The 23,094-nt window shown below is 35.8% G+C and overlaps 1 protein-coding gene across 3 annotated transcripts in view; it reads right to left on the reverse strand.

Moving 5' to 3' along the window:
* LOC123677946 (dedicator of cytokinesis protein 9) overlaps positions 1-23,094 on the reverse strand; it is an 81,454-nt gene that overhangs the window by 46,547 nt on the left and 11,813 nt on the right. The window contains exons 1-12 of one of the 3 annotated variants that reach the window (XM_045614684.1): positions 21,718-21,871; positions 21,334-21,450; positions 13,602-13,902; positions 13,369-13,535; positions 13,143-13,314; positions 12,263-12,977; positions 8,620-8,810; positions 8,265-8,518; positions 7,757-8,086; positions 7,132-7,698; positions 2,589-2,735; positions 1,889-2,540 (exon numbers count right to left, since the gene is read on the reverse strand). In XM_045614684.1, coding sequence (XP_045470640.1) covers positions 1,889-2,540; positions 2,589-2,735; positions 7,132-7,698; positions 7,757-8,086; positions 8,265-8,518; positions 8,620-8,810; positions 12,263-12,977; positions 13,143-13,314; positions 13,369-13,535; positions 13,602-13,902; positions 21,334-21,450; positions 21,718-21,780 — 3,676 coding nt within the window. In that variant the 5' untranslated portion in view covers positions 21,781-21,871. The other 2 variants (XM_045614685.1, XM_045614683.1) reach the window with 2 other exon arrangements.

Raw genomic sequence — 23,094 nt, forward strand, 5'->3', positions numbered from 1 at the left:
CATTGTTCTAATCTATGTTCAGTCGACAAAACAGCCGCTTAGATTGCCGCTGGCATTTCGGATTCTATTTTGCGGATCTACTTTCTACACTACTTGTAGTGTTTTATACACAATGTCTTATATGCGTCCCCATAAATAAATTCGAGACACGTCAGATGAGGTAACCTGGCTGGCCAAGAACATAAGCTTTCCCTTCCTTCCTTTCTTACATTCTTACAAAAATGAGCTGGGCTTCCGTCCAATTGCAGGAACAATTTTCTCCTGGTTGCCAATGGCACTTCTCCTAACAAGATCGGCAAATAATTAGTTGAAAAATTTAAAAAAATGGCACCTGTTAATGACCTATCAAAAAAGTGGGGCCCAATAATTCGATTTCCTGAAATTTCACACCACATCGTTCAGACTCCAGCGATTTTGGTGCTGCATTTCTCGCATCCAATGCGGTATACTATGCTTTAGCCCAGTCAGCATTCGCGAGTCCAATAAAGGGTTTTTTCAGTTTCCTTTCACTTTGACCTAATTTGAAATGACTTGATACCTTTCGACTCAGAATTTATACTCTGGATGAAATATCTGGACGTGTATTGATAGATACGTACAGCAACAGCCCAATAATTTTCTGATAACTTTTATTATTTCCGAATTGTTCTCCTTGTTTGAGCATATAATATCCTGCATCCAGTGGAACATTCGATGGTTTGACATTAGTATTACTGGCATTACCCAAATTGATAGTTTTTACGATTCCTTGGATATATCTTCTTTGGCTGATGAAATAATCACCATCTGAGTGATTTTCAACTTCAATTCCCAAATAGCAGTTGTTACCACCCATACAGCTTATTTCGAATTCATTCTGAAGACTCATAGCAAATTCACTTATTATACTCTCACTTTGGCAAATGATAAGCATATCATCAACATAAATCAGGACATAGCATTGGGCGTCGGACTGTTCTTTCATCATGTAAAAACATTGATCAATATTTTACTTTGTCGAAAAGCATTTCATTATGGATGGTTTCATTTAGAGCTCGAGCAATCTGTTCATTATTATTATTATCAAACTACAACAAAAGTGGAGGTCAATATCTAAATACTCAAAACAATAACATAAGAAGAATTCTGCTAACATCCCAACTATTTTTACATATGAGAAAATGAGAATAAAAATTTAGAAAAAAATTAAATAAATTGTACAGATGCACCCTCTCCCCACCGATCGTATTTACTCTTGAACACATTCACAGTCATCCACCACCCCAGCCGGAAGACAATGTTTATCATCAAAAACTATGTTGGAGAGAAAATTCATCAAGAACGGCAAGAAGTTGGCCTTTCTTGGCCAACTTGTATTCGTGACCACGCAAATTGTTCGCGTTTAACGCGAACATGTACCGAAGGTCATTCAATAAATAGATAAATTTCAATTAAAATTCAGTGAATTAAAGAAAATAATGTATAATATCCGCACAGAAGGCCCATTCTACCACTCGTTCAAAACCTCGCCACTTCGTTTTTGAATTTTGAACTCGTGGAAGAATATAAATGCCTTCTGCACGCGTATTATAAATAACTATTCTTATACACCTTGAACATTATTCAATTGTTATTTTATTGTTATATAGATGCATCTGAGCAGTTATGTATCTCCTAATAATTAAGAATAATTTAGTATTGTCAGAATAAGAAGTACATGATATATACCATTTGAAACTGAGATATTCAATGAGAACTTCCTTATTGAGGGACTACTACATTCTTTAGAGGTAAGTAAATATACAATATTCTATGAATTCACACAAAATATTGAATTTTATGTATCCTCTTATCTCAAAGGAAAACAACAAGTAATAAGTTAAAAGATTGAGTGAAATCAATTACGTACTTTGTCCAGCGATAGCATCATAAAAAGCGGAATTCCTGAAGTGCATCGGACTGTTCTTGTCGACATGCAGCGTAAACCTGTGGCGACTTTTAGGAGTAGATTCACTAGCAACTGAACTTTTGGCGAACAGAAACGAGCCACTGGATGACATTCTATTAACAACACTAGTATTCCCATCTTCGGTTCTCTCCGTTGTATCAACACGAGGAAGGTTCTCAAGTACAATGCTCAACCAGGGAGCATAAATAAGAGCGATTCTGTTCATCTGTCCTCTGCTTTCGAATCTATCATCTATTTCGTGCTTGGCCAAAAGATCTCTAAGGGTTGTCAACGCTATTTTTCGAATATTCATCATTTCGTTCAGTGATGTTTTTATTTCTTGTAGAAGAAGGCCAACTATGAAATGATGCTTGCAGAATTCTTCCGATAAGGTATATTCTTGTAGAAGAGATGGTGAACGGCAATTTTTTGGACTTAGTTTTGTGTGTTGAATAGGTAAATTGAAGGCTACATAATGCTCATGACTGCAGATTATTTCTAAAAAGCTAAATTTGAACTCTTGAAGAATCCTAGAATCACCAGGATTATATTTGTCCATGTATATGTTAATAAGCTTAAAAACAAAGCCACGGTCTACGAGTGAGATGCATCTCTGAAATGTTACTTTGAAAGAACAATCAAAAAGTTGAAGTTAATATACCTTCAAAAAGTTCGCCAGACTCTTGTTAAGCTCCCTAGTTTCTATTTCTTTATCTTGGTAGTTACAAAGAATATAAGGCATCACCACATTCACTAAGGCTTCAATTCTTTGTAAATATTCTGTTGAAAATCGTTCATGTCGATGCATCTGCAACATATTATTGGATTAAAACAAATTACATATAATGTGATAATAAGAATCCTTCATAATATTGAAGGAACTAGAGAGTACCAGGGAAAAGGAGGTTGTGTGTGGCTTGTTTAATAAGGGAATCCAGGGATGCTCTTTTAGTTCAGTTACTATGGACGTGTGCTTGTGTAAGATACGTATGTAATAAACAAAGATTCTTTGGTAGCTGCTCAATGAGCTTTTCGGGAGTATTTCAACATCAGCCGGTAGAGGACAATCCCTACCCAACGAGCAATTACATAATGGGTTGGAAGTTTTCGAATCACAGGCAAAATTATAAAAAATATAAGGTGATTTATGAACAATGAGAATACCGAGGGAGAGAGAGGAGTATTGATTATGAGTTCTGGATGTTCAGCTCGGCAACACTCAGTTGCATTCAATACAATATACAGGATGTTTAAAAAAAAGATGTCCCCACCTTATTGGCCTTAATTTTGCTATTAAATGTATATAGCTACACCCATGATAAAATAAACACACAAACACACAAAAATAATCGATTTTTCTTAGAAAACAAAAAATTCAAAACAATCCAATTATTTCAGTATTTATAAAGATTTTATCGGTTGCACTCAATTGATAAAATTCTTTATACGAGTTGAAAAAATTGGATTGTTTTGAATTTTATAAATGTATCAAGAGAATTTTAAAAACAAGGCAAAATAATATTAATTTTTCAAGGTTTGTGAGAAAATTCCTTGACCTAGAAACAATTTTCACACAAAACCAGCTTTTGGAGAAAAGGCTAGTTGAAACTAGTATCATTTTATTTTATTTTAAAGTCTTCATCAGGTCCCTGAAATGTACAAACTACATGAACTACAATAATAACTTAGACGTTAAAAAATTTTAGCATTACAGAATTATTTTAAAGTATTAAAAACTTTTTACATAGACACAATAATACTCAAGAAACCACAATAAAAATTCAGATGTTTAGAACTTGAACATAAGAACACTATTTTGAAAATTATTAAAAAGTTCTAATTATTAATTCATTTATTTTATTATTCATTTTTTTGTTTGAAATACATCAATCAATAAGTGAGGAAGCAGACTCGGAAACTATCATACTCCTAATTAAAACAAAAATTTTTGACTTACATTTTCTTTTTATTAGTTTTGGTGGCAATACCTAATTAAAATTTTGGAAACGTTAACTGCTTGCATGGAGGATTATTCAACGACTGAAATCAATAGCTTGACAATTTTCGAAGAATCCGCGGATCTCGATGGCAAGCTATACACTAGGGTTGGATAACAACATTTCTACCTATCTTTGACTTTTCCAATTAAATGATGATATACAGTTTTTAGATTCTCTATGTCACTTCTCTTGTATTCTGAAGACTTCAGTAGGGATGACATCTTCTCCACGTAGTCAGAGGCGTTGAGAATAACCGTAGCGTTACCCTTGTCGGCTGGAAGGACAATGATATCGGTATTATTATGGAGATTTCTGAGGCATATTCTTTCAGAACGTGAAATGTTTGATGGAGGAAGGGTGGCTCTCCTTAGGGTACTGGCAATGTCCTGTCGTGTTTCCTCGGCTTCGGTTGGGGTGAGGTGTGATATGGCGGATTCCACCTGAGTTATGATAGATTCGGTCGGTAGTTTGTGTGGGGTGATACAGAAATTAAATCCTTTAGATAGAAGCTCTCGAGTGGTTTGATCGATGGGGGTATCGGAGAGATTGTGTATCAGGACTGGGGGGTTGGATGTTTGTTTGGGTTGGATTTTGTGTTGGAGAAGGAAAAACAGTTTTTTCTTCTGGGAATTGATCTTTTTCGCACTTATATGATCTGCCTTTTCGATAGAGACTCTAAGATAAGTGTCCCAGATAATAGGATGTATGTTAGCAAGCGATAAAATTCCAAAATGATGATAAAGTGACGAGTTGATTGTATCGAGATTTCGTCTGATATTGTGGATGATTTTCCGGATTAAGGCATGACTGCACTTAACGAGGATGTTTACGGTTGAAGGTGAACCGTCTTGGTGTTTTAATCGAAAATTTGTAGGAATGCCCTTGTTGTCTTGGCATGACTTGAGGAATGTTAAGTCACAAAGAAGTTTGGATCTGCGAATTAGGAGGGATGAATAAATTCTGGAAGATTTCAAAATATCCTCTCCGTAGAGGCGTGAAATATGTTCGGATAGGTTTCCGCGGTAGGAAATATTTGAACTTTGTGTGTTCCGTATTGGACCGCGTCTAATATTTTGTCGTGTTCGACGTTTCTTCTCCGATTTTGGAGCCATTCTCAAGAACCGTTGACTTTGCGCCGGGGTCTCAATCTGCCTACTCCCCAGGTATTATCAACAACAGTATTCTCGTAGGATATCTTCCGTCCTTCGAGGCAACTGAATGTTAACCGCGAGAGATCCTGTATTGATAGTAGAAGGGGTGGTGGTGGGGGGTCACCCACGTGATGGAGGATTCGCAGGAACCGGTTGCGTCGTTGTCAGGTAACTTCCAGTCATCGATCGAGTTGTTATCGATCGCGCAGGAACCGGCTGTGTTGTTGTCACGTGACTTCGAGTCATCGATCGGGTAGCAACTGGGAGCCTGGTACGGGTGGTATGAGGCTGAACTGTCGATCGGGTTGTTGTCGGGAGCTGAGTTATCGATCGATTTGTTGCCATGGGACGGGAAATCAAAGGATTCCAAGCGTTGGGTAATCTTTGACCATCATCCCGTTTGTTGAGGTAATGGGGTCGTTTTTCTATCTCGAGTGCTTCACGAATTATCCTACCTGTGAAGGTTTTTTCAGCAGAGATGGTCTTGCATCCCTCAAAATCAACGTTATGTCCTGTTTCAGAGTAGTGCTTGAATAGGGCAGATGTTGGATCCCCTTGGCGTATTGCGAGTTGGTGCTCATATACTCTGTTAGTTATACTCTGTTCCTTTGTCCTATGTATGTTCTAGGACATGCGGAACATGGTATCTCGTATACACCTTGAGACTCGTAATCTATCGTATCCTTTGGTGTTCGAAGAAATTTGGAAATTTTGTTATCGGCTGTGAAAACTGTCTTTATGTCCTGTTTTTGTAGGATGCGACTGAATTTGTCAGTGACACCTTTGATAAATGCTAGAAAAGCTTTATGAGGGAAATTTTCTGGAGGATTTTTGGTTTGTTGTGTATGGGTCTGATGTCGGTTAATGGCTTTCTGAACTTGTTGACTGTTGTAGCCATTCTGCTGTAGGGCGGTTTGAAGGATGTTAATTTCTTTTGGATTATGTAGGCTTTCTGTCAGTTTCATGGATCTATGGATTAAAGAGTTCAATACGGAGTTGATTTGAGACGGATGATGGTGTGAATTTGCATTCAGGTAGCGTGTGTGCGAAGGAATCGTTGGTTTTTGCTACGAGGGCATCGAGAAAGGGGAGTGAGTTGTTGGTTTTAACTTCCATTGTGAATTTGATATGGCTATTTATATGCCGCATTTCGTTCGCCATTTCTTTCTATTATTCCAGTCATCTTCATCAATAGCTCTATCTCTCATACTCTTTGTAATTCCTTTCCTTCACTGCGTTGTTGGTCTTCCTCTCCTTCTGATGCTTTGTGGTATGAACTCCAAAACTCTCTTCATTATTTAATTGGAAAAATTAGAGATAAGTAGAAATGTTGTAATCCAACCCTAAGTGTTTAGATTGCCATCGAGATCCGCGGATTCTTCGAAAATTGTCAAGTTATTGATTTCAGTCATTGAATAATCCTCCATGCAAGCGGTTGTTAACGTTTCCAAAATTTTAATTAGGTATTGCCACCAAAACTAACAAAAAGAAAATGTAAGTCAAGAATTTTTGTTTTAATTATGATAGTTTCCGAGCCTGCTTCCTCATTTATTGATTGATGTATTTCAAACAAAAAATTAATAATAAAATAAATTAATTAACAAATAGAACTTTTTAATAATGTTCGAAATAGTGTTGTAATGTTCAAGTTTCAAACATCTGAATTTTTATTGTGGGTTCTTGAGTATTATTGTGTCTACGTAAAAAGTTTTTAATAATTTAAAATAATTGTATAATGCAAAAATTTTTAAACATCTAAGTTATTATTGTATTTCATGTTGTTTGTACATTTCAGAACTCTGATGAAGACTTTGAAATAAAATTGAAACTAGTTGGCCTTTTTTCCAAAAGCTTGTTTTGTGAGAAAAATCCTTGACCTAGAAACCTGCGAGAATTCACTCAATATATATACATAGGTCTTATCATAATTTATCGTAATTTTATCTGTATCGAGTTCGGTAATTCACTTATAGTTTGGAGCTAATTGAAAATATCATATGTAATTTTCTCTATATTATGAGTTAGGGGCTATTGTCAAAATTTACTACTTTACCTTGATTCTTCCAGACGCCAGTAGATGTTGTGCCATTCCTTTGATAATAATATCGAAGAAGAAACTCGAATGATGCATAAACTTGTTCACAACCAAGAAGTCTGTATTACCAGGATCTAGAATAACTGGAAGATGTTTGCACAACTCTTCATGTATATTTCCGTTTTTACTCAAAACAGGATTAACAAACACGTATTTCACATAAATACTGAGTATATCGGTCCGTTTAGCTTCGTAAATCATATGAACTAAGTTAATCAACACTCTAATAACGTTTAAACTTATTTCTTCGTTTCCAGTATAAACTAATAAATAAAATAATTGGTTGAGTATAGTAGGGAAGAATGCAATCAAGGTACTCAGTTGAATAGCATGAAGAGCTTTGAGAATTTTAGTACTTTCATTGTCAGATGGTAATGCAGAAGGTTTGGGATCTATCAATTTTTCTGCCAGCGCAAAGAAGTTAAAGAGGTGTTGATCCTTTGTCATGACTGTTGATATTAAACTTAAACTAACAGAGAATATTGGTTTTTGATTGTCCACCCAGTTTATATCAGGTCCGGCATTCTGAAAAAGTTAGGACACATCACTTGAATTGTGTTAATAACTCTATATTCCATCTTACCCCTTTACCTAAACCAAACGGGTGGATTGACAAATAACCAGCAGGTAAATGTGCAGCGACTGGAATATTTTGCAGATCGACATTTATCTTTCCTTTATGTAAAATATGAATCCATGCATATCCTATACAATGTTCAATACCATTCTCTCTTTTTTTGGTTATATCACAGGAAACGTGGTAAAATGTAAATAATAAGTGATGGGAAGGAAGCACTTTGATTGGTAACCGAATCTTCACCTCTTCATACCAAAATGGCGTTGTATTATGATGAATAACTGAACAAGAAGCAGAAGATACTAGAAGCGATTGTCCAGGACGTCCATATATGCACTGAAAACAAACATTCCTTCATTTTTAGAAAAGTAAACCTTCAAAATTGTAGGTATATTGCATCCCTTGTAAGATTTTAACTATTTTTTTCAGAAGAGTGAATTAGCAGTACTTCAAGGATTAGATTTAGTAATTTCACATTTATTATTCAGCAATATTATACACTTTCAATGCTCACCTTCAGTCCTGTGGCGGTTTCACTATCTGAATCTCGTAACTCAACTATGCATGCAATATTTCGTGCTCTTGTGAAAGTCTTCTGAGTATCAAAATTCAAAGTTATTGGATATACGTATAAATGATTTATAAAGGAGGAATAAGGGTGAACCTCTTTCTCAGAGGTACCTCCAAATTCTGTCACTTCAATTATAGGTTCAGACACGGGTGGTATTGGAAACGGTTTTAAAGGTGATAAAGAGGTTGTCAGAGAATCTGAAATAAACAGGATATAAAAAGGAGGCTAAAAATGTATTAGTATGGAACTAGCATTCCACTAAAATAAACTTGTTGCAAACATTCTTTTTTGTGCTTACTTTGAGGTTGCTCCGTTATGGTTGAAATTGAAATTTGAAGACTTCCCGGTATCACCGTGAATTTATTGAACTTATCTGGTTTTCTATACTCCCCTAAAATTTTTAGTAACTCTTCATCATGCAATTTATTTGGTTCTTGACGATATATGGCGTGGAAATCTGAAGTTGTATCTAATTCATTACTATATAACCTGAAATAAAATAATGAGATGTGTAATTTTTATAGTTTTAGATTAATTTTGTAGATTGCATTGCGTTTCCTAAAAACAATTAAAAAAATTCAGAGCTTCAAATGAAATCATGCACAACCCACTCAAAAAAAAAATCCAATTTAAAACAAGTAAATATACTATCAGACAACAAAAGGTAAGAAATCTTATAGGATGACACAATTTCAATGATACTTTGTGGATGGTTTTTCCCGATCATTCTCTGTTTATGTATTATAGAGTGTTTTTGTTTCCATCTTTTCGTGACATGACTCAGATTATTTTGAGTTGCTCATTCTTTAATTTTAAATAATCAAAGATATCTATATATACAATCAAGATTATATCATATTCATAATTTCTTTTCAATAACTTTCCTTTTCTTCATAATAATCATATATTGTACTTGCACGTTTGTAATAATCCTTATATAAATTTTCAATTTGTGGCATATTGTAAAAGATTTTGTATTTTTCATTGAGAAGCGCTGAAAATAATTTTTGATTAAAATCGAAACTAGTCAGACTTGTTTTGAAAAGTGGTTTGTTATTGAATAACAATTGTCTCAAATCTATATTTGTTTAAATATATGTGCCTTCATAGTGTGCCTTTCAGCACTCAAATTCCTCAAGAAATTGGCGCTCTGCACAATTAGATATGTGTATTTCGAAAAAACAACCATAAATTGAAAAATAATCAAGAAATTTCCCATGAATATTGTATCAGGCGAATAGAATTTTATGAAATAATAATTCTAGAAAATAAAGAATTGATCTTGAATGACGATTTCGAAAAATATTGGTGGTAGCAGGATGGATGCTATGCTAATAATTCCAGCTCAGTTTTAGAATTTTTAAACATAAATTTTCCTGGACGGTTCATTTGCACTAGAGGTACTTTACTCTGGCCGACAAGGTCACCGGCTCCAACACCATTCGAGTTTTTTGGTGAGGTTATCTGATTAACAAAAACCAAATTACAGGTATCCACATGAGGCCTGACAGTTAAGGAGAGCCTACACAAAAATATTTGACATAACTCGCAACACCAGCGGTGTTGTCAAATGTGAGGGCGGGGTTTTATGATCGTCTCGGTTGTTGCTAGGCTCAAGGGGGAAATGTTTTTAGGCATTTACTTTGATCAGTTGATTTTAATTAATTTATTTATTTATAATTGGGTTTTTGATGATTGTGTACAAAATAAGAAGCCTGAAAGAACGAGTTGTACCGCATTTCACTCCGTACCATAAATACAATCCACAAGCCCTGCTGGAGAACAATGACACCAAGGTCTATTGGGATATCCCAATAATAATTGATCACGGTGTGGGGACAACAGACCTGACGTGGCGGTGTGGGATAAAAAAAGAATAGTGCCGTAATCATCGACTTTGCGGTGCCTCTAGATCAAAATCTCGGAAAATCCTATAGAGTAAAAATGGCAAAATACAAAGCACTGCCAAGAGAATAAAGATAATGTGAAATTTGCAGAAGGTGGAAATAAAACCCCTTATCTTAATCTGCAATGGGCTCGCCCGCAAGAAAACCATACAGAAAACTCCAGCTCCCCAACAATTCTGTTGGATGCAGAAGGCCGTTGTACTGGTGACGGTGAACATCATCCGCGAAGTGCTTTACCCCTATTGAAGGTGACGACAGGATTTTATCTTGGTGCTCCCACCCGGTTGATCCACACATCTACGATAGTGTGAAATGTAGAAAAAAAATAATAAGAACCACCTAGAAATTATGGTCAAACTAGTGGAAAGTTTTTCGGAAGATGAAGGTATGGACAAGTGCCGTACACTCAGCATAGTGAGAGGGATAATTCAAGCTGAACCGATTACTCTTGCAAATGGACAGGAAATAGAAGCAATGAAGTCGTATGATCATTACAAATACCTTGGAATGAAACAGAGTCGATAAATCAACCACCAAAGAATGAAGCAAGACTTAACTAATGGATCCAATAGATGATCCAAAAAAATTTTAAAAACGAACCTCAACAGCAAGAACATGACGTGAGCCATCAATACATATGCATGTTCAAATCATAGTTCCATGGCGCAAAACAGACATCGACAACTTTCAACGCAAAATGAGAAGGCTGATGACAAAGGCAAACAAGCACTATCCGAAAAGCAGCATTGAAAAAATAACAAGGTCATTCAAGATCAAGTTATTTCAACAATAAATTACAGCTCATAAACGATCGAACTATTACTGACAATCGATGCCGCTATGGGTATCCAACAAATGAGACAATCCAACATATCACGTGAGGATGTCAAATGTTTGCAGGAAACGAAGATTGTAACGAACTCGCAAGCCTTACGCACTGCGTCTTTCTAGAAGGTACCGGAGTAAGTATATAATTGTTCCGTGGATCAAGTTCCTTCAAGAGAGAGATGCCAGCGGTATATAAACCAATGGAAGAAGCAGAGGAGATCAGTGTCGACGTAAACGGCAGTCAGTAGATATCAATAAGTGGAAATAAATTAATGTAGTAGTTGAAATGAATAATCTGTAAATAGTTGCAAATCAATCAATCAATAATTTATATGGTTGTGTATCTGAAATAAATTAGTGTTAGTAGAAATTACCGATTTAATTAACCGAAAAATGTAACAATATAAAGAAATACACGATGCAGTAGGGAGGATACTACACCAAGAATTTGCAACTATATAAGAACTAATTCATTCTGAAAAACCGCCATACTAAACTACCAACCGGAATCCATCCTGGAAAACGAAAGCTATAAACTGTACTGGGATCCTACAGTTTTGACTGATTAAACAGTCCCTCACAACAGACCAGATTTACTACTAGTCGAAAATATCAACAAACAGGATTACTCATCGACGTAGCAATACCAAATAACAACATGCGCCAAAAGCTCTAAAAAATTCCAAAATATAGGAACCTCGTTTGTCAGATGAAGCGCCAATAGGAAATTATATCAACGAGAACTATTCCAATTATCATCTCAACAATTGGAATAATACCCAAAAACCTCAAGAGAAATGTCAAGCAACTAGGATTTGCGAGTATACATATCGTCGGCTAAGAGTAAATCTGCTATGTCCATTATGAACAATTTTACAGGAGACCAAAAAAACCATACAGTAAGTGTTATAATAATAATAATAATTTGTTCCATAATTGTTCATTATGGACATAGCAGATTTACACTCTTAGCTGATGATATGTATAGGTAATATAATGCAAAAACTGTTTTTAGGTACTGCAAAGACGGCGAGAAAATTCCCCCGAATAAAAAAGTTATCAACATGATCGAATTACTCTCATGACGTCACCGTAAAAACATCTCAAAATAAAAATACATAATTAGTCATATAATCTATAATTATTAAAACCAGGGCATTTATGGGTGTTTACTTTTTTGTCATTGAATAAATTTTGCAATCATACCTAAATAAAGGTCTAGCGGTCCAAGCGAAGGGCATCCTATAGCTTCCCAACCTTTGACATGATGCCGCTATATTCTTATATGTTTTAAGACTAATTTTTGGGTCTTTACTTGCTTTAACGTATGGCTCTGAACTTTGGTATATACCCCCTTGGAGAACTTTTTCAATTCTCACAACCAAGAAAATGTCAGGATGAGGATTTGTTACACTCAGCAATGCTTGTTGCGGATGGGCAATCCACTCAAACGAAACTTCATTAGGCATCAATTCAGAATCATTTTCTGTCTTTCCTCTTGTTAGCATACTTCTTATCATTCCGCTGTTAATGTCGAAGTGAAAATTCTCTGTCAATTTCCTGCCGCTTCTGGTATCGAACAAACATAGGAATGTGTGATACGGCTCCACTTGATTCAAATTGTTTTTCTCGTCCACCGCTTGTAGTTTGAATTTTATATTTTCACACTTAAAGAGTACTCTATAGCCAAAAATTTCTTTATATGGCTCTATCGAATTTTGACTAGAATTTGTCTGTCTCAAGTTGATCGCCAACTGAGGATAAAGTGGAAATAATTTTTCCCTGTTTTCTTTACGTGCAAATGCTATACTCATATCTGTTTCTCTGGCATATTTGATGAGCTGAGGATTCATGCTTTGTTCTAACCCTTTCAGAGTGCCAAATATGGGAACTTGTGGGGATGATGGAGGAGATTTACGATCTGAAATATAATAATTTTAATTAATCTACAAAGTTATATACAAGAAACATCTCAATTGTTGATCTAATGGCTAAATTCAAGATTGCTTTAAGTTGTCCTGCATAGACAGAATAAGTACAAGGGTTTCTTTAATATTGTTAAAACAAATTAATTTCCCAAATTTACCTCTCTCTAATGATGCTGCTCTCTTTTCATCTTGTAATTTATTATGATGTAAAATGGAACTTAGTTTGCTGAGCCAATCTTTGAAATCCTCTTCTGATTCAGCAGCTAACAAATAAGACTTATGTCCCGAAGTCATCCTCAATTCAAAACAGTATCTACCTCTCTTTGAGTTCTAGAAAATACGAATTGTAGATATTTATCTACATTTAGCATACATTTGTTTTACTTTTATCACATCTGTGCAAAAATCCATTACAATTGTAATTTTAGCGTCTACTTTTTTTTCATCTTTATACAATACCAAAATGTAAGTACCATCTACTTCTTGCTTCAAATAACAATATCTTCGTTTGAAACTTTTCGAACCTAAATTAACAAAATGCTTCTCAGAACCTAGAAAAAAAATGATAATAATGATTTCACCTATGAAGGAAAAGATCCTTAATTTAATTTCTATACCTATTTCTGGTCCTTTCATCAGATAACCCTCCTTGGTAACGGTGTCCAAGCTCTGCTTCTCAGAGTCAACGGCATCAGTGTCTATATCTACTTCATACAGTTCTTCCGTAAGTTTACTATTCGGTTGTTTGGGAAGATCTATATATGTTCCTGAGTATGCATTATACTTATAATGGATCAAGTTCCAGTTGGATAAGTAGGTGTTAACACATTCCCTGGTAAAGAGGTTGCAGTTTTCTACCTCACTTCTTGATGGAATGCTAGACGTTAAAGTTCTGTAACGTCGTTGCAAAGCAACTTGCTGAAATAAAATTATGATAGATAAGCATCACTGAATAGTAGAAATCTTCGAGAAATCGACGACATAATAAATTAAGCCAGTTTTTCATTAGATCGATATGAACACGAAGTGCCTCATGGCATTTGATTCAATTGTTGTCATTTTTTTGCGTTTCATGTAATAGCAATGAGAAATAAAGAATATATTTATTTACATGGAAAAACATTCGGAGATTTTGAGTTTCATTGCAGAATATTGGGATATTCGAAAGGATACACGCTTTTTGATTCTCGATTATCATTTGGCTTTGAAAGGTCTTGTAGAGAAAATTTAACGTGATAATATTTTATTTCGACGATCTGTAGAATTCTAGCTGTATATATTTTTTTTCTACAAACGTCCGCTTTAAAATTTTTTCAGCGTGCATTTTAAGCCACAAAGAGTCACTTTCCCACACAAAGGGGGGAAAATACCAGCATAGCAGGGGATTTTTCCGCACGCAAGTATTGAAAAATAAATTAAATTCTGTTATGTCTCTCTCTATACAGCGAACGCCAAATCACCCTCAAGGACAAGATAACTATGGTAACGACATGCAGAATTACATCTGTCATTCACGTGTATGTCAAAAATTAATGACATCTTTTGAGTTCCAATTTATTTTAAGCGCTTGTAGAAAAAATATTCTTCCTAACTCTTGCGGAAAGTGTGTTTTTCGCACTCAACTTCTTGACCGACAGTTACGTGCTGGAAAGTACCACTTCCCGCACTTGTTAAGAAAATAACTATTGTGTAGAGTTCATATTTGATTCTTACATGCAACAACCGATCGCGATACAGGAATTTTCAAAAGAGGCAAAACTGCAGTACATATTCAGTATATTTAAAGAACTAATAATTTGGCAGATAACTCAGAAGTATTTAAAAACATCTTCAGCAGACACAATATTCAATAACGGATTTTTTTTTCCTTGCTTCATATGGATCCCTGAAAAAAATTATCTCGATAGAAAAGTAAAGATTATTGAAGTCTACACCATTGTCAAGGCTACTCTTGCACAAATACTGAATGGGATAAAACGGATGCAAATTCTTTCGAAAACGATGAGGTCCTAACTAAACTTTTCGATACCATTTTTGTAGTACGATTTGTCTTTCGGTTCAAACTAGGCCTCAGTTTCGACGATTATTTCTTCATTGGCGCTAAATTTCTTTCCAGCGAGCATTCTTTTGAGATCTGAGAACCGGAAAAAGTCGCTAGGGGACAGATCTGGCTAATACGGTGGATGTAGAAGCAATTCGAAGCCCAATTCATGCAATTTTTCCATTGTTTTCATTGATTTGTGACACGGCGCATTGTCTTGATGAAACAGCCCCTTTTTTTCTACAAAAGGGGCCGTTTTTTAAAGATTTCATCCTTTAAACGATCCAATAACGCTATATAATAATCGCTGGTGATGGTCTGGCCCTTTTGGAGGTAACCAATGAATATTATACCTTGCGCATCCCAGAATACTGATCCATAACCTTGCCCGCTGACTGTTGTGTTTTTTCTCGCTTTGGATTCGGTTCATCGTGTGCAGTCACTTAGCTGACTGTCGATTGGACTTCGAAGTGAAATTATGGAGCCATGTTTCATCCATTGTCACGTATCGACGCAAAAATTCAGATTCATTGCACTTGAACAGCTTCAAACCCTGATCAGAATCATTAACACGTTATTGCTTTTGATCGATTGTGAGCTCACGCGGCACCTATCTTGCACACAGCTTTCTCATGTACAAATATTCGTGAATGATATTTCACTTTACGGTCATTCAAAATTATTTTGTGAACTTTTTTGATTTTTTTTTGCGTCGGTGATAGCCTCTTTTAGGCGTTCACTGCCTTATATAAGATATAAAGATATTTTCTGGATTAAATGATTTTATACATCAGAATATGAGTGGATGAGTTAATAATGGGTTAAAAATGAATTTTGAATTTGGAAAAACTACTTTAGAACTCAGGAAGAGCTTTGTATCATTGGACGATACCATCTAGTTCAGAATATTCTCACTGCCTTGGAGCGAAATAACGATATTGTTCATCTTTAAATTTTTTTTTTAGGATAATTGGACGTGTCCCAAAATAAATAAAAACGCTCCAGTAATGTACACTTATGGTAGAATCTTAAGCAGGTAATGAATTTTTGAAAACGGAATGTACAGGGTGTTTTTTCAACCTGCAAATTTAATCTGAACTTATCATAATTCCCACCCTGTATTTTTGGAGGAGTGTTGGAATTATTGAAAGTAGACAATCATATTGTTCTACACTGAAAATTTCATCAATATTGATTGAGCCATACCAAAGTTATGAATAAAAGAAAAATCGGTCGAATCGGACAAATCACCCTGTAGACTCTCAATAAAAGCCCCCAACCATAAACCAAACATTGTTTCGAAATGTCTTTACTAGTGTAAACTTCTCCAAAAATCTGACGGTCTCCTCCGGAATCACCCTGTATAGACCAGAAAAAGCAAGGGTCCAGCGATGCTTCCCTGAGGTACACCACAACTCAATATGTCATCGCAAGAAACAAAGACAGCATCATCGATCTCAACAGATACCCTTTGGAATCGACCCTCCAAATAGCTCTTCATCAAATCTAGCTGTCTATATCTGATTCCAAGTTTGTTGAGTTTGTCCAACATTATTTCGTGGCTGACGCAGTCAAAAGCTCTAGAGAAGTCAAAAAAAAGCCCCGCCGGAACCTCGACATCTTCCGAAGCATGGAGAATTGATCTTGACAGTTCAAATAACGCGGTTTCCGTGTTCCTTGTCTTGGAATCCATATTGGAATTTGGAAAAAAGCTGAAATTTATGAAAAAAGTTAATTTAGAGAACAAAGTTAGCAGACTTATCGGACGATAATTACCGAGATCGTCTGTATTTCCCTTCTTGATCAGAGGCTCAACTACTGCTATCTTCAGAGACCTCGGGAAGATACCATCCCTGAAAGCCATATACATAAAATGAGCCACCGGTTTAGCAACAATTTCAATGGATCTTTTGATCACTGTCATCGGTATTCCGTCATATTCAAAGGAACCCTTATTTTCCATTGCCTTCGCAGTCTGCTGTTATTTCAAAAATGAAGAACGAACTTACATTATACCGATTAGATTTGGGGTTCGAATCAGCTGAATTGCAAAAGGATTGAGTATTCAGTGAGGTGGGGACAAGGATAAAGTGCTTATTAAAAGCATCGGCGAGTTTTTGTGGTTCATTCGACCTCAGGATTTCCTGGTTGATCACTTTCCGAACCATCTTAGGTTCATTACTGGAATTATCGATTTTTTTCTCTCAGGATTTTTTTTTTTATTCAATTTGATGCACTCATCATATAATTTCTTTGTGTTCTGATAAATATGGTTCATTTCTGGGCGAGATTGGGAGATAGTGTACAAGCAGTCCAATCTTTTTTTGATCTCCTGAACCTCAGGCGATTTATCCACATATTTCTCCAGAGATGATTCCTTCTTCATGACGACAAGCGGAAAAGAAATATCGAATATGGTCCTGTACTTGCTGGCCCACATGAGATCAAAATCAACGATGTTCCGGTAGATAGAGAGATCGTCCCAATTTTCGACAGAATGAAATTCCAGAAAAGCTGTAACTGTTGAGGTATTTATTAGACGAATTTGCTTATTGATGGATTAAGAATGGGCTATTCCAACAGGAAGAGAGAATAGTTGGGGAGTATGATCTGAAATATGCGACATTGTATGTTTTGTATTTATTGTATTGTATTTTTGCATCATTAGATTGCTTTTTTTGTGACAAATTCAGCAATATGCCACACCTTGGGTGAAACTCAGCGGTTCATGAGTTGAAGAGAAAATAGTGGCGATGAAGACTCTAATTTTTTCGAATATTTCTGCAGAAAAAGTTTTTTTCTAAAAATCCTTTTTCATTTTCGATTTTGCGAATACGTAGTATTATAAAACTGTTTGCGGTTTGGATCAAAAATGTACATTATTGGACCGAATCGCAAACAGCCTTATAATACTACGTATTTGCAGAATATAAATGATGTAGGTTATATTTGAAACAATTTAGTGGACTGTATGGTTTGGGTATTAGAAAACACCTTAAATGGTTGAAACCTCAGAGGAAGATACAGATCATTGAGGATCTTAACGCAAGTTTTGGATTGTTGAAATATCTGTATTTATGAAAGTTGCCTATTCCTGATTATTTTCTACTGATACTATTTGTGAAGAACTTATTACCTCGCAGGTTCAAACTGCGAAGACTTTCGGTTTCATGAAGATAGCATTATCTCATTACCTTTGTCGATATACCACTTACAAGTAAGATTATTTTCATGCAAGTGTTATAGAGAAATTAGTCATTATTATACCATTAGAAGGATTACAATCTTCATTGTCTGACGACATATCGCCTATATATACCGACGATTATCTCATTTGTGATGTACTGATTGAACTTTTTTTTGTTTTTTTTTTTTTTAAGAAATAAATTGTTACCATACTACGCGCATGCGGCTGAGCTCAAGCGACGCGACTCTGTTGATATTTGATTTCCTCAATTTCACTTTCTCTTTCTCACTGTTTTGTATCAGTGACCCCCTCCCTATCGTTCAATTGGCCAATTTGATCTTACTTCTTGTCAACGCCAATTGAGAGCCGTATCTTGTGCTACCTATATAAACCTTTTTATCATTACTCTCTTTTGGTAAATTTTAGAGTTGTTTGTTCTGACTGGACGGTATTTCCGGAAAGAAATTTAACTGGCGCCCATTTGCATAACCTATTGTATCTTACCATCCTGAAGAATACCCCCGTCTCCACTGAGGCAAGCTGCGGATACCCAAGTAGGTAGTTCGGGTAGAAACCTCAGATTTGAGGTTACAAAATTTTGAGTTTATAAATTTTGGCACCCAACGTGAGGCCTGATAGCGCTGATATTGTTACAATTTTTTTTGGATCTACTCCCATTTGGTGTGGCTGTTCCACTTATCATTTTAATGGTAAGTTATCGTTCCGTTATTCGTTAATTATTGACTGAATTACAATTCCTATCGTTTTTCGCTTTTGGAATATCGTTTCTCGTTACTATCATCGTTTCGATTATCGTACCGGATATCGTTTTATTGTATCTTTCTATTATTTTTTTTTGAACTTTCTTCTATTCATCTTGTCTATGATGGATAATAAGATAAAGATTAATCGGTTAGAAAAGGAGGAGTTAACTTATGAGTTAGGGTTTCGAGGTATTACCAACCCCACCACTGTTGCTGAAATGCGCAAGACCCTTAGGAATATTCTTAAATACGAAAAGAAAGGCTCATCTCCTAGTTACCCTAATTATCCTTTTCAGTTGGGTGAAGATAGTGCTTATGTGAGTGATAAGATTAGCACCATGCAATCTACTATCGAACATTTCGATGGGGATAAAAAGAATTCTCAACTCCTTAAATTATCATCTAAAATCAGTCACTGCTTAGGCAGAATAAATAGGTCCATGCCTCAGGCTCTTGAGGAGATTTAATTGAAATCCAATATTTGTGCTCAATTACTAAATATGCAAGCAGATTTGAACAGTAAAGCGAAGAGGTATCAAAGGCAACAGAGTTCTGTCATACCGGGCGACATATCTATGTTAACTTTATAGCCCAATTCCTCATCCGAGTCGTCATCAGATTCTGATAAAGATGATGTTTTGGATAATACGAATCATAACTCTTCCTCTTCAAGGCAAAAAGATGTTAGGTCGGTTCCTGTCTACAAGTGGAATCTGAAGTTTAGTGACAAAAATAATACGCTGTCATTAAGTGCCTTCTCAGACAAAGTTGAAGAGCTTTGTGTAACTCGTAGTGTCTCCAAGGCAGAACTTCTTTGCTCTGCAGGGGATGTTTTCGTTGATGACGCCCATCAATGGTATCTTTCGGTCGGGAAAGAGATGAAATCGTGGTCTGAAATGGTGAAGACTTTGAGGGAACAATTTCAATTTCCTTTTCATGATGAGGAATTGTTCAAAACAGATAAAGCGCCGAACGCTATGGGTTGGATGAACCCATCGGTATCTATATAGCTCGAATAATAATAATAACATTTCTTTATTACCCAACAGAAATATCCCAATTACAGGGTAAAAATAATATACAATACAGTGCAGAATACACAAAAATAATTCAACACATCAACATGATTCATTACCCACCTGAAAATTCACTTCCCGAAACTAAACCAAAAACATTAATTATTAGTTTATCAGCACTTTGACAAATACGGTTAACTAGAGATCGTTCAGAAATATAAGTCCGAGCCGTAGGCAAATAGCAAACTGGTAGTTCGAATGCAAAATATGTTCGATAAACACACTATTCCGGTTAAGGAGAAGCTTAGGGTACAGGTTTTGATGAATAACATTCTTCCTTTTTTTCAGTGTCAGTTATGTTTGGTATCGGTCAACTCAGTGAAAGAGTTATTGGGTTTGCTGCGCAGGTCTGGGACGATACCCATGAGCTTCCAGAAATCAGCTCCCAATATCAAAGTATGCGGTAGAAGTGAATGGCGATATCGAAAACAATTTATATCTCCGCTAATAGAGCTTTGAAATTAAACAATTATACAGGCACTTTTTCTCGTAGAATCTAGTGGCGTGCTAGTGTATTTAACAGAGTTTTTAATTATAAAGCTATGACCCAAAGTTATGTTTGTTCAAATGGTAACACTAGATTTCTGTGCCTTTTTTTCAAAGCTTGATCTTTCCTGATTTCAAAAATATATAACATCGTATGGTTTGTATCAATATAAATGATAGGAAATGATCAAAACCCCTATTTCGATCTAAGAGTCTCAATATTTTTATGGTTTCAATTGTTAATGAGCACAAAAAAATAGAGCGATAGTACTATCGTGATAGTACTATAATGACATTGAGACTCTGAAGGGAAAATGGGATTTTTGAGCATTCTCTATTATTCATATTGATACAAGCCATAGAATGTTATATATTTTTGAAATCAGGAAAATTTCAGCTCTCAAAAAATGACACATAAATCTGGTTGAAAAAACATAACTTTGGGTCATAGCTTCGTAATTAAAAACCCTGTTGGAAAGACGAGCACGTCACTGGATTCTACGTAAGAAGTACCTGTATGATGTTTTAATTTCAGAGCTTTATCATCAATATTAGCGGAGATCTAATTTTTTTCGATATTGTCATCTTTCCAATTTTCGCTCAGAACTCGAAAACAAAAGAAGGTTGCCCAAAATGAATACTGCACTTATTGGTTTCTTAGAAAAAGAGAACGAGAATGGGATATCAGATTTTGTCTATATCCTCTGGTTTAAAAGTTGTATAGCTAAAACATCGAAATTTGCACACCCTGTTCATATACCTAACGATAAATATGCAATACCAAAATATACTCACCGATATGTCATCTGGGGGGTATATAAGCAGTTCACGCTGCGGGTCATTCTGCAGTACGGTTTTGTTCTTCAAGAGAAAATTCTCGAAATCTAATGGTTCCACCAGTTGAGGCTTGATCTGAAAACGACAGTATCGAGATTACGAATCTTTGAATGAAGAACGTTCTTTTAGGCGTTTTGGGCCGTTTTCTGTCAATGAATACAAAAATTATATGACAATTCCATGATTATCCGATGAAAAACCTTATAATATTCCTAGAGAAAAAACTTTTATCTAACACGTTTCACATATAAAACTCATTATTTTCCAAGAAGAACAACACCTTTTCAAAATTCGCTAATGAAAAAGTAAAGAAGAAAAACATTTCAGTTAAAACAGGCACACCTCATCTTCGTAGTTTTCGTCTAACCTCTCCAGTATGATCCGCACCAATTTGAATCGTACCATCTCAACAGGCGGGATTTAGATTTTTTTACGATTCCTGCAATGTTATCGCACTCTATGGAAAACTTCGCGAACCTACTGAATCATAGGACGGAAACCAGCCCACGACGATAAAATCATATCGATGACGGTTAAAGTGTTGAGTAAAGAATGAGAATCATGTGGTGGCTTATCAACAAATATATTCCAGCTGAGAATCGATTAATTGAGCGTAATACTTGGGAAGTATCGCATAGCCATATTTATCAGATCAGTGCAATGAATAGGCCACTTCTTTAGATTTTGAAAAACCCAGACGACATCACAGCTAGTTAATACCAGATGTGATGTCTCGAGTGTAGTAAGTCCATAAGATAAAGAACGGAGTACTCGCGGGATAGTAGGGGCGAGTTCGGAAAGTCAGGATACATTAAGGCCCGGTGTACACATCCGGCTTTTCAAGTTGCGGCGCCGTAGCGGGGCCGCAATTGCGGTCTGAAGTACAAAGAATCAAATGGAAGGATGTACACTACCCGCCGTCCCGTTGCGGCGCCGCAATGTCCATCTACGGTCGTTTTTTCCTAGCACTTCCCTCTAGGCTGCAACGGGACCGCAAACGTATCTGCGGTCTCTCAAAAAGGTATGTCTCATTTACAAAGGTTCTGTCTGTACACAAGGTAAACAAAATCGGGAATTGGGAATAATCAATATCAAATTGGGATGACATTTATTGCTATTTGTTCTGATATTTTCTATGAAATTATCTTTCTATGTCAAAAGAGAGAAGCGAAGGAACATATAACAAGTGTAATTCAAAAAAAAGCTCTATATCAAAATGAGAGATCCAAAATATTTTCAAAATAACCTTATTGAATGTGGTTTACAGATACAATTTGAATTTGATTATTTCCAATTTGAACGTGTTTTGTCTTAATTTGATTTTGTTAAGTTTTGATTTTAAGTTGAAAAGGCATAGTGTGCATTGAAATGATCCGGCTCCGCAACGACGCCGGAATAGTGTGCATTAGAGCACGTTCACATGACAAGCGCTCTACGCGCGTTTGAATGAGCGCTGGATAATTGGATACCGTTCACATGGAACGCGCTTGCCAAGCGGTGAACGCTCGTTGCCGTAACGGCCCGTATTCAGTTTGAATTCTACATTTTGGTTTGAATCTGGATTCAGTATCAGATTTAGGTGAAAATTAAACTTTTTCAAGTTTTGATAGGTAATTATAGATCGAATAGTTTCTATTATTCATCAATTGATCAATCAAACTGATCCTACTTAAATCATCTTCGTTTTGCCGATGACATCGTCCTAATAAGTAGCAACAT

Source organism: Harmonia axyridis, chromosome 4, assembly GCF_914767665.1.
Source record: "Harmonia axyridis chromosome 4, icHarAxyr1.1, whole genome shotgun sequence".
In the NCBI taxonomy this organism is placed as follows: Eukaryota; Metazoa; Arthropoda; class Insecta; order Coleoptera; family Coccinellidae; genus Harmonia; species Harmonia axyridis.